General features: G+C 36.1%; 1 protein-coding gene across 1 annotated transcript in view; it reads right to left on the minus strand.

The window, feature by feature from the left end:
* Positions 1-11,197, minus strand: part of LOC129743089 (uncharacterized) — a 79,095-nt gene extending 67,898 nt beyond the window's left edge. Inside the window, exons 1-2 of the mRNA XM_055735041.1 lie at positions 11,180-11,197; positions 10,956-11,106 (exon numbers count right to left, since the gene is read on the minus strand). Of these exons, the coding sequence (XP_055591016.1) occupies positions 10,956-11,106; positions 11,180-11,197 (169 nt within the window). The remainder of the gene's footprint in view (positions 1-10,955; positions 11,107-11,179) is intronic.
* Between the last annotated feature and the right edge of the window lie 2,524 nt (positions 11,198-13,721).

Here is a 13,721-nt window from a genome sequence, read left to right on the forward strand (position 1 = left end):
TACCAAATCGTGCTATCATTATGATCTCACTTTTCATATCTATGAAAATGAATCAAACCTTAATGATACCTTATTGCGCTTTCGCAATGAAATCTGCACCTAATAGTGCTATCATTTTGATATTGATAGCTCACTCAGGTATTGGCTTGCCATCAAATTTTAGTGTTTTGATACTTTAATGAAACCTAATTTTGGCTTCGGGAAAAATGCGATGCTAATATTTTGCTGTTGCTAGCTCATTTTGGTTTTAGCGTGCTTTCAAGTAAAAATATCTGATGCCATAATGATACCTAATTTTGCTATTGTACAAAAGTTAGGAGCAAATGTTGCTCTCGTTTTGCTGTTAACAGCTAATTTTGGTCTCAGTTTGCTATCGTTTTGGGCATCAATGTCTGCTCGGGATGGGTTCATGACCTCACACCTGATGAGGAACCGAAGTGATAGTAGATTGTATCGATCTTTCAAAGGAAGTATTCCTGCCAAAACTTCAAGACTCATGTTGTGCGTTGTGGACATACAGCCCAAAGCGATGCGAAGACAACGGTATTGGATACGGTCGAGTTTTGGCAGCCGACTGGAAACAAAAGCTACCATATTCCATCACTGAAAGAATAGTTGTTCGATACAATTTTAAAAGATCTTCCGGATGGGCTCCCCACCAGGTGCCAGTGATTGATCGGAGAAAATTGATTCTTTGTTGGCATTTTCCTTTCAGATACTCAATGTGTGCTCTCCAGGTACATTTGGAATCAAACCAAACCCCAAGATACTTAAAACACCTCGATTGAGTGATCGTTCTGCCAAGAAGTTGGAGCTGTGGTTGAGCTGGTCTATGCTTTTTAGAGAAAATCTGTTAAGTCTTCTATTGTGCGATATCGTTCGATCGATGGCTAGGTAGATTTCTTATTTTCGTTTTGTGAGCAAGTTCCAACTGGATTGAGTTGTCACCTACGGTCAACGGTCAGAAATCTTGGCCTAACTATTTTCGATTATGTGAACGATGTTTTGTAATTGATTATTTATAGCCAATTTATTATTAAAGTAAACCTTTTTTTTTATTGCTGAACTAGCTGATCCCGTACGAACTTCGTTTCGCTTCAAATCATTGGTACGTCAAAATGAGTTTAGAAAATTAATTCGAAACAATAGGCAATGCAAATCTTGCCGTGCCTAAAAATGTCCAAACTTGATTCCAACTACCGTAAGATGAAATGATGGGAATAGAAATAGACCAAGAAAAATGATTATGATCACATGGGAGAACTATTCCCTTCATTCCGATAGACATCGACACTCAACCAGTATAATATTCATACGCCAGGTTGGTCTCCTGTAGTAGAATGTTAATACATGGGCCCCGGAGAGGCGCAAGATGTGGGTTCAAGTCTCACCGGGAGACAAGGCGAATTTTTTTTTTTCGCATGTTTTTCAACATCGATTTTCTCTTATCTAGTCCCTGAAATTTCATTTTTTTCATTTTTTTCTGACATTATGGCAGAAACATGTACTATATGTTTGTGTGCACGACTCTTTTGCTTTACCTTCACACTTAAATTGGTATCAATTAACTGCCTCCAACAAAATTATTGCACAAATCACTGAACTTTCAATGAAACCCTCTTTTTCTGTCCCGTGGCCCGAAATTCGATAATTAAAACCAATTTTACGTTCCTCACAACTCCCTTGTGCCATTTTTTTTTTCAAATTATATGTAAAATAACGTCAGGAACTTAAAAACAGTGAACAGTGAATATAGACGCCCCTTTCGCCGACCCTTGACACGGAACATGCTATCTGGAGTTAATTGCTCATAGTTTATAACCCTCATCTGAACATTTTCATCTCAATCCGATGCATGATCACGACAATATCGCGAAAACAGTGAGCAACTAACATGGACGGCCTTTTTTACCACGATTCAAAACTTGACTCCTGAAATCAGTTATGTTTTCTGTTAAACTCCCATGTGTCAATTTTCATTTCAATTCTATGCTCAATCAAGAGAATATCTTAAAAACAGTGAACAGATAATAACCCCTTTTGCCAACCCCTGAGTCAAGATTTGAAACCTGAAAGCAAAAGAGCGTCCCTCAAAACTCCTATGCGGAAATTTTCATCTCAATCCAATGTAGAATAACGTCAAAATCGCAAAAACATTAAAGTTGGGTATGGACGACTCCTTCAGCCGCCGGAGGACGACTCCTCCGCAATTCGAAACTTGAAATCGATTGCTCGTCCCTCAAAACACTCATATGCTAATTTTCATCACAATACGATCTATAAAAACGCCAATATCGCAAAAACATTAATCAGTGGATATGGACGACCCCTTTGGCCGACCCCTGACCCTAAATTTGATAACTGTAATGGATTGCTCGTCTCTCAAAACACTAATGTGCAAATTTTCATTACAATCCGATGTATAATAAAGCCAATATCGCAAAAACATTAATCAGTGAATATGGACGACCCCTTTGGCCGACCCCTGACCCTAAATTTGATAACTGTAATCGGTTGCTCGTCTCTCAAAACACTCATGTGCAAATTTTCATCACAATCCGACGGAAAATAACGTCAATAACGTGAAAGAAGGGGTCGTCCAAAAATCTAAAAACATTTTTCATTATTCCTGGTCCTAATGAGCATCCATGCCAAATTTCAGATCTCTAGCTCTTAAGGCGGCTGAGTCTATAGAGGACAAACAAACAAACATACATACAGATAATTGCTTTAATACAGATAATTTGCTTTTTATATATAGATATTTGATACATTTTCACCCATGCTTAAAATGGATATGCTTGTGGTTCAAAAGAATTAACTCCCTAATGCTAGTGAGTAAAAAAGTTTTTTTTTTCTAAAATAAGCGTTCAAAATCCTTTTTTTTGTTTCGATTAAGATAGTCATCATTGTGCCATCATTGTGCCACTCGCGACTTTTCTCAACAATGCAGTTGACATAGCAATCGCTTATCTGGAACAACTGTGTTCGATGTTTACTCTTGGGCTCAAACTCACGGACATCAGCTCAGAAGGCAATTGATTTACCGACTGAGCTATATCACAAGTACCTATATTGTTTAAACCTTCATAAAAAAATGGCATCTCCTAGGACTTATTTTCAAAATGAAAAAACTTTTCATACATTCCCAAGCAACCAGATGTCGCGTTTTTACTTAAAGATGGAATTCCGAAGTACACATTTGGCAGAAAAATGTTTCACGGGAGCTTCAGGTGACTCATGTTACGTGAAAGTTAATCAGGATCTTCCATCACCTTTTAAAAGGTTAAAATATTGTTAACGGAGCTTCTAAGCGCTTTTAATGCAACTTCTTTCAAGAAGCTCGATAACGTTTGCTTGACACTTTCTCACGCACCGTTAAGATACTTCTAGATGTTTTGAAGAACCTGTATGGGAATTTTAAGCGACATGTCAAAAATGTCTGTCAATTTCTTGTCATTGTATTTGTTTTGTTTATATCAATACTGATATTTACAATGGAGTTCAACGCGAAAAGAAACATTCGTCGAAGGTTGAAATAACAAGTTGTAAGGATTTTTCAGATTTTCTCTATCGTTGTTATTTCATTTTCAGATCTTTTCCATCCGCATGATTGCGAGGAGAGTATCTGCTTTCCTTTGGCGATTTGGAATAAAATCGGCATTCTTGCAGCTCAGGGAAAACCTTTCTCCAGGACCGCATCCCTTTATTTGCATATGACAACATCCAGCTGGGAACGGTATGGGACCGGTGCCGTCGTTACGGACAACATCCACTTTCTGCTGGAGGACAAGGCTGCTGTGATAGGTAGTAGTTTCAGTCCATATATTTAGTTAGCCTTTTGTGTGATAATGTCTAGAGGTTCAAATAAATTCATCATGATGAATATTTTTGTTATTATTTACTAAGTGTACCGAAGGTCCTAAAAAGTTAAATAAAGTACAATCTATCGATCAACCGATTCAATCATTGCCAATACGCGATCTCAAATGACATTAAGTTTAAATACTAATTATTACAGTGACAATGAACTATTGCTGGATTGGTCGAGTGGCTGGTAAGTTTCATGGCAACCTAGAGAGCAGCAACTCTCGTAAGCGTAAGTAGCTTTTGTAATAAAAAAAATGTTAATTTAAATTTAAATCAATGAGATAGACCATGACAGACCGGCAATCTAGCAATCTGCCATCTGGTTGTCAGAGCAATCTATCAACTAGATTTTTTTTCGGCGCGTAGAAGTTACTTGACTAGTTCTCTTAGAAGCTGAATAGCGTTCTCTACAGCCACCTAAACGAACTTGTAGCTTTAAGAACTTAAATTTTGGTCTGATTAGCATTCTCTTCAGACACAAACGAGAGTTTAAGTTTCTATGGAACCTTTTTTAGGGAATTCTGGTTGCTTGGGTTGTTCAAGATGAAAAAAAATTATCATCAAAACCCCCCCTATGAGCCAGTTCTTCCTACGGCCCTGTTCTGAGATATTGCAGTTTGAATGGTAAAAGTCCCAAATGTCCAATTTTCGTAGAATTACTGTATCTCTGGCCACACAATTTTTAAAAAGCTCAAACTTCGTGATATAATAGTCCGATAGTTGATCTATCTTACGCAGAAAATTTGATCAAAAAATATCATCAGAGTAAAAAGTAATGGAAGTTCAAAGTCAAAGTGACAGTGCGCGTGCTTCCAAATTCTATACAATTATGACCGGTACTGTATCTTATTCTATTCTCGGATATAGTGACAGGAAATGTCTAGATCTAAGATTTGAAAAAATATAAATTATTGTCTTTTATACAAAAAAAAATGAACATCATTCCCAAAATAGTGGGTAAACAGAAACAGTCATATAATGGTCAAAACTCCTTAGAACAAATGTTGTTTTTAAATGTTATTTTAGTGTACAAATCATCCTTTGTAAATCTGCAAATGGGTTAAAAAAACGAAATTGGACAGAAGTATTTCAGAAATAGTCCAAAGAAAACCGCTATTTGAAGCTTTCAAGTTCTTAATCTATTTCCTAGGTTCCCTATCCATTAAAACCAATCGATTACAGTTGTAATCCATTTTCCACTTTCCGATGTGTTACATTTACGTTGGAAATTCCAGTCACGGTCAATAAATAACCGTATACCTACCTTGAGCTCGCCCAATCAATTCCACTTTCGATCTTATACAACATCAATCAAAACCTAATTGCGTTCGCTCACTTCTGATACCTGAATGGGCATCCAAAAAGTAAAAACAAGGAAAAAACTTTAGGTCGATTTCAGAGAAGAGAAAAAAGCATCCCAAAATCGCCTCACCCGTTACCGGTATAAAATCAAAAGTCTACCTAGGACTATCTGCCATGTTTCGGAAGCGTGAAGAGCTCAATGACTCTGCACTCTCACCTTATCATCGTCAATGGCACGGTAGAGCGGCAGATGAAATGAGCTGTGTACGACCTACTGTTTGTTTTCTAGTTTTGTCTGTTATCGATAAGCCACGTTCCAAATATCAAACTGTGTTAATTGTTTCGATAACTCGAGCCATTGTATCAAAAATCACTCAACGAAGGCTGAAAAAAGACCAACAGCTTGGATGTTTTTGATTGAACTTTGGACCCCGTAATTTTAACGATTCATTATCTTTATATTCGATAATGATTCACTAAAATTAAATTATTTTAAACATCATGGGAAGAAAAATCAGTGATTGAGCGTTGGATTCATCTAAAAACGTTTGAACACAAAAACAAACTTAAGAACCATGAACCTACATAATCATTGTAATTATACTTTTAAGCCAACTAAATAGCCAAAAAAGCGTCAAACTAGTACGTAAGCATGATCCGGCATCTAAGAAAAACGCCCCGCGCATCATCCAAAGATCAAGGTAATCCTATTTGCGATTGGCTTTGCTACTCGTCGTTTTCACGCCCTGCATTGCTGCTATTTAAATACAAACTTTGTATCCACACAATTTCCTTAAACAAGCACAAGTTTTTCTACCGACGATCGTCAGCTCCGTTTTTTTTTTCAGCTAAGCTCTTGGTATTCAGAAGTCACGGATCAGAACTTGCATGGAGGGGGCATCAAACCCCAACTGAACTAATTGTGCCTAGAAAATAGCCGAAATCGAATTGAATTCGAAACGATCGTTTAAGGTGATCGACGCCGTGGGCGATTGATTAGATTAGCAACTCATTACTGAAACCTAATTTCCTGTCGATACTGTAACGTTATTCAGCAATTCCCAAAAAAAGAATTTTCATTCGATCAAACTGCTCAAAATCTTATGAAGCGCATCATCCCGGATCCAAATTGCCAAAAAGCAAAAGATATACACATTCACCCCCAAAAACAAAACTAATAATAACTGCCCTCTCACCATCATCGTCCATGCATTGAACTTTAAGTAGCTCTCTGGTCCAATTGGATCAGGTCAAAAATTGTGAAACGATTTCGTCATGGAGCGTGCCAAACAGCTGAGATGAGCGGGTTGAATTTCTTGATTTGTTTTTGCTTACTTTCGAATCAACAACAACGGGAGGTTTATGACTGATTTTCGACATGTACCAGTGATCATCCATCCACCCACAACCCACACGTTTAGTTACATGCCACCCAATCGATGTTCGACTAACTTATTGATGATTCCGATTACAAAATGTTACATTATGCACTAAATTTCATACTTGTAGTGCTCTTTAACTGAAAAAGGACCAAAAAAATACAAATTCAATTAACATAAGTTGCTTTGAAAAATATTATTTGGAGCACAAAAAATCTGAAAAACTTCATACCGTGACATATGTTGTTTGAAAACTGCTCAAAGGCGAAAGATTTTTTGGTTAAGCCTTCTGATTATCTTCCAGCCCGTTCTGGGTTCTTTTGTGGTATGGCATGGACTCCACCTTGTTGAAAAACAACATTTTCCTGATCCCCGAAGTTTGGCCGAATCTACGGAAGCAACTGATTTTCCAAAATGACAACGTAGACTTCAATTTTAACTTTTATTACAGTTTTTATGAAAACAAGTGGCATCTTCAAACCATTCGAAGCAACCGCTCCAAATACCATAACTTTGATGGGATGCCTGGTAGTAAACTTGAATTTCACATTCTCTGGAACATCCTTAGTCTTCAGTGGTGAAATATACTGATCTGTACGTGAATTGGACACCGGATCTATCAGAAAAACTTTCTCGTCTGAGAACACGACGATCAGCTGGCTCGAGAGAACGCGGTAAACAGTCGCTAAGTGCCATCCCAGCTAACATGATATCGTAATAGAAATGATAATCCAAATCGAATATTAAGACATTTTCAATAACCATCGTAAACAAGTTGGTATTGAAAGATTTTCTATCATTCATTTACGACAAGTTTTGCCCAAACAAATTTGAATCGGATAGCAGTTTAGTCAATTCGTAAATATGTCTCCAAAAAGTTGAGAATATGCTAATTCGTCATATACGATTTGAGTGGACTGATTTACGATAAATGGGCGGTCCTTCAATTGACACTCTCTCCCGTCTCTTCCTGTGACCGGTTCGTAAAAAGAAAATCTCACTTATAGAGCTATAGCGTGGACCAAATCAACTGATGAGTTGGCGTCGTGGTAAAATACCGGACTGCGAACTCGGAGGACTGGAGTTCAAATCTAGGTAGTGGAAATATTTTTTTTACGTTTATTTTGCTTTTTGTGGGAAAATCGAATTGTTGGAATATTGTCATTGTAGATATATCGCCTCCACTTTTGTAGCTATATGCTATTTTGGTAAGTTTAATACAATCTTTTTATCTGGTATATTTGTTTGAATAATTCTGTTGTTCCTGCGTTAAACCTGCATAAATGTTTGCTGGGATGCTATATCCACCGTTATTTGCTTCAGATATTTTTTGCGTGATACGAACGGTTCACTATCTCCTTTGTGTACATCTTGCCGATATACCATATGTTGAACGACTGCATAGTTTACGTCAATTGACAGATGAAGATTAAAGCAATATACCCACAAAACAATCCTCAAGTATCGTTAAAAACAACCCAAAGCGGACTTCAAATTTTTTTCGAGTTTTTAATGGTATACTGTACACTAGACTGGTCAGAATCGAGCCAAAAATGTATTGAACGGTTTTGGATTCTTTTTGGGCCCAATAAAAACTGTGCGAATTTAGGTGGTTCAGGATTTGAAATGGCGATAAAAAAATTCAAAGTTTGTATGGAAATAAGTATGGAAAAGAGACTTTTAGTTTAAAACAAAATCCTACAGCCTCACTTTTACAAAAAAAAATTTTGGAATTATCTCACAAGAAACACCATTGAAGAAAATAAGACATCACCGAAACTCAAAATCATCTTAGATGAAATTTTTCAACTACGCGAAAACGAAGTTGAAAACTGGGAATTTTCCGTCAAAAATGCACCTTGACGAACATGTCAGTGATAACTCGGAGCAAATTTGCAATCTTTTTGCAAATTTTTTTCAAGAAATTTATACGACATTTAATGAAGAAGATCGTGATCGCGATTATTTTTCATTTTTCCCAGAATTCTCAAGGAACATTAGCATTAATCAAGTTCATGTGCAGGATATTCTGCAAGGACTAAAAAATCTCGACGGTTCGAAAGGTCCAGGACCAGACGGAATTCCTCCAGTATTCATGAAAAATTTGGCAATGGAACTGACAGCTCCATTGTTTTGGCTTTTCAATATGTCATTGGAATCAGGAAATTTTCCTAAAATTTGAAAAAGCTAATTTTTAGTGCCTATATTCAAATCTGGTCGAAAGTCTGACATTCGAAATTATCGCGGAATAGCCATTATCTCTTGCATTCCCAAGCTTTTTGAAGCCATTATAAACGAAAAATTATTTTCCCAAATTAAGAACCGAATAACTGACAGGCAACATGGCTTTTTAAAGGCCGTTCAACCTCAACTAATTTAATTGAATTTATAGACTTTTCATTGAATGCAATGGATAATGGCAACAATGTGGAAGCTCTTTATACAGACTTTAGTAAGGCATTTGATCGCATAGACATACCAATGCTTCTTTTCAAATTACAAAAAGTTGGAATAAAATCTCAACTCCTGAAATGGTTTGAATCTTACCTGACGAATCGCCAACAAATAATAAATTTCAATGGAAAGAAATCTTCCCCTATTTAAGCCACTTCAGGAGTTCCGCAAGGATCTCATCTAGGACCCCTACTTTTCATACTTTATGTAAACGACATTTCCTCTATTCTCAAAAATCTTAAAATGCTCATTTATGCCGGAGACATGAAGCTCTATTTGGAAATAAGAAATGAAGAAGACATCAGCATATTCCAGAATGAAATTCACATTTTCTACCTGTCTGTGGTGCAAAAAAAAGCCTTCTAAACCTCAATGTAAAAAATGCAACTTAATATCATTTAGCAGAAAAAGAACAACACCAAACATCACAATTACATTAGGAGATCAGAATGTAGAAAAATGTGAACGAGTCAGGGATTTACGAATTATCTTAGACTCCAAACTTACTTTCACAGACCATACAATACTATCATACATAGGGCAAATAACATGCTAGGCTTAATTAAGCGCTTTTGCTTTAATTTTCAAGACCCATACACAATAAAAATACTATAGATTGCCTATGTAAGGTCTTTACTGGAACATTGCAGCGTTGTTTGGTCCCCATATTCAATTTCACACGAAGACAGAATAGAATCAGTTCAAAAGCGATTTCTACTATATGCCCTTCGTAAATTAGGTTGGACATCATTTCCACTTCCATCATATAAAGCACGCTGCATGCTCATTGACATACAAACACTAAAAGAACGCCGCGAATATGCAATGGTTTCATTTGTGAATGATATCGTTTCGCAGCGTAGTATAGACTCAAAAGAAATTCTATGCAAATTAAACTTTTATGCTCCCTCTTGGCAACTCCGAAATCGAAATTTATTTTTCATTAATCACTATCGCACAAACTGCGCAAAAACGGGCCAATAAATCGCATGATGGCCTTTTACAATCGACACTGCAAAACCATTGACTTTACAATGTCTCGGCAAAAACTCAAATAATATTTTCATTGAAGAAATCTAAACTCCTTAGAAAAATTGTAAAGCAGACATTGCTTTAACCTATTCTTAAGGAAATACACATGTATCAAACTGGTCTACGTTACGGATGACGAAATAAATATTAAACTTCAGATTAAACTGATGTACTAAACACAAGTTCTCCAAGCTGTATCTTATTGCTGAAAATTCAAATAACAACTTTGCCGAAAACCGTGAACCTCTAAGATGTGTTAATCAAAAGTAATGATGATTTCCAAAATTGAATCATTGATTTTTTTTAACACCTTTTCGAATGGCACCCCTGCTCTGAATGTTGGGGAGGAGCCATTATAAGTTAGAAACTAGCTGGCGTGTTTTCCAATATACAGAATTGTTCTCGTGTCATTGTAAGATCGATTGTCGTGAATGTTGCTATAACGGGTTTTTGGACCTGATAAGTTACAAACCCTCCCACCTCGGAAAAGAAGGGATCCTCTGTTGAATCGACGTAATGTCTCTGATTCAATTGACATTGAATCTGGAGTCAGGCACCACTGGCAACATTTTTTCGAATAAGAGTGGCTGATAAAAAAGGTCATTACTAGAAATTGATAAATATGAAAAAAGCAAATAACTCATTTACACGGACAGAAAAAACAACCCACTCTAGGTACTTTTGACGTAAATCGCCACTTAAGGTCCCAGTGGGTGAAAATGACCTACTTCGTTATTTTATGGGAAAAATGAAACTAATTCTACAAAATTAATGTTTTCATGTTTTGCTATATGGAATTCACGTTAATTAAAGAAAGTTCAAGTGAAATTTCATAGAACAAATGATTTATTTCGTATTTTCAAAATTTTTTTAACATTTATATTGATTTTAATAGGCACATCATTGCTTTTGACTAACGAGTTCCGGGAGTTTCCGGGAAGTCTTCCGGAAGAGTTCCGGTATTTTCCTGGAAATCTTCTGTATAGGAGGATGCTGTTGTTCGTTGACCACTCAAGGACACTTCAGGTGTGGGTCGGATTTCCAAGCGGCACTGAATTTGCTGCTGCATCTGCAAGAAAAAAATATGAGGAAATGCATATTATTTTCAGATAAATTCAAAAGAAATAATCGAAAAAACTTACCAGACACTTTGTCTCCATCTTTTTCCCGGACTCGACAGATCTAGTTCCAACCAACTGTGATTTAGACTTTTGCCACAGACTTGCTTTTTCTGCTAACTTTGGACACACGCGTCTTTCAATGGAAGAAAATGTCGGACAGTGGAGGAAAAAATTTAACCCAGTGAGTGGGTAAATTGATAAAAAGCCTCAAGTAGTTCAAAACTACCCACCCAAAACTACGTACTTTGGGCTTAATATGCATCAACCCAGTACTGAGTAGTGAAGTGGGTAGTTTTGTTTTGTCCGTGTAAGTAAGCTTAAATTAATGCATTTTTATATTTTACGGTTCTTAGGTTTTAAGAGTTTCTCGAATAATAACCAGTCTATTCACCAAACTCGAAGGGTGCATATAAATAATGTTTTTTAGTAAAGTTTTACACCATAAAGCAAATCGTGGGCTGAAAGAATTGAATTTGACAGAAATATTACAAAAGTAGTCCATAAATTGTACCGATTCACTCCATTCTTACGGTACATACGTAAGAACGAGATATGAACTTGAGATCATTGCAAATGAAACCGGTTGGTCTCAAATATTTTGTTTTTTTTTTTTACTTTTGTATTTTAAAATGTTATACATTCAGGCTAATTCTCATTATAATTTTCATAAGATACGTCCTATGAACCGCTTTTAGAGTGTAAAATTGTTTTTGATAAGAGTCTTATGAAATTCTTTCAGTTTTCATAACAACGTCTTATGAAAAATAGAAGAAACGGCATTGTGGAAATATAATGTACATATTCATTCATTTCATCAGTTTTTTCATCGTCTAACGAAGCACTTCTCGTGAAGTTTTGAGTTTTGCTTAAGTGAAATATGACCGTGATCTATTGAATGGTAAGTTTGAGTTAAAGTTTTTCTTGTAAATTTGTTAACCGAAGTGCATTTTTTGCTTACATTACAGCACAATGACCCAGAAAAGTGCAAAGTACCGGTTGCAGCAAAAAAAAACTTTGAAATCGAGGGTTGATGTGCTGCTGATGGTGACATGATATTATTTCATACGAACTAGCCAGAAAATAAAATCAAAAATTTTGATTTTTCATAGTTATTCGTTAAGTTTCATGTTTCCATAAAAGCCTCTTATGAAAAGCAACAACCTGAAAAGGTTGTTCATTTGAAGAGTTCATTCGCGTCATAAGACATTCTTATGAATTTCAATGATTTTTTCTTATGGTACCAGTTCATAAGAAATCTTATGACATACATAATAGTATTTTTCTGAGTGTATTCTAGAAAATTTATGTTCTTGTAAAGTCTCACAATAAGATAACACTACAGTAGGCTACATTTCTGCAAACTGCTGTCAATTGATATTGGAGGAATAGAAGGAATATTTGGAAAATTAAATGAAAAAGCCGATCAGGAGCTTCCATCCGTTTTCAACTCTCTTCTACATAAGGCGTCCGTCTTGAAGTCATAGTCCTTGTTTAGTTCCAGGGAATTCGCTCGGAAACGCAGGTTGGCTTTCTAGCGGTTCGGGCCGCAGATTCTTGTGATCTCGCGCCTAGTTGTAATAGGATCATCATCTTCGTCCTCGGGTTCTGCGTATCCCTTATTATCAAGGAGTACTTCCCTTCTCGCCGAATTCAGCAACGCCTGCTTTCTATTTAGAATATGTGTAGCCTAGACAACATATTCTATATGTGAAATACAAATTTTAAAGTTGTTTTGATTCTATTGTGTTGTGAGCCTACTTGGTTAAATTATCCAACAGAATCAAAGCAATCGAAAGATTCCTTTTAATTCAACCACGGTAAATGAAAAAGTTCATATACCGGTATTTCGATAGCAACTTACTACCTTCTTCAGTGATCAATCGAAAAAGCTCACTGAAGAAGGTAGTAAGTGGCTATCGAAATACCGGCATGTGAACTTTTTCATTTACCGTCGTTGAATTAAAAGCAATCTTTCGATTGCTTTGATTCATTTGTTGTGATAACTTTTGCAGCAGTTTTCAGTGAATTCTCAAGACACATTCCACCGTGACGTGAAATTGTTTTTTCCGGACTTTTCTGCACTGTTATCATTCTAGAAGTCAACCAATTTACTTGAAAATGAAAAAAATTGTAGCAAACGGTCGAAAATTGAATTCCCTTCAAAATGAATATAATTTGGTCATTATAAAATTTAAGTTGTTTTTGTTGTGATCGATAACTTTTGTGACGTGAATTCACGCTAGAATTGACCATTTTTGACTTTAGTACATACAACTTTGATTTCCTGTTCTCTCTGTGGGAATATAATATCAATGTCTTCGAATGAATTGTAGAAAAAACAATTTCGCACAATTTGATGTACGTAGCTTTTCGTACATTACAAAAACGAACAAAGTTATATTTATTTGAAGTTGTGACGTGAATTTACTCGGTTTGAACAGAACAGGGTAGTTGACTAAATTCACGTCACAAAATATAAAGTTGTACTGAACCATTCTTTAGCGCCTTCAAATTTTATCTTTCAAATAGGGTGAGTGCTCCTACTTTGGACCTAGAGCCTACT

Source organism: Uranotaenia lowii, chromosome 2 (assembly GCF_029784155.1).
Source record: "Uranotaenia lowii strain MFRU-FL chromosome 2, ASM2978415v1, whole genome shotgun sequence".
Lineage (NCBI taxonomy): Eukaryota > Metazoa > Arthropoda > Insecta > Diptera > Culicidae > Uranotaenia > Uranotaenia lowii.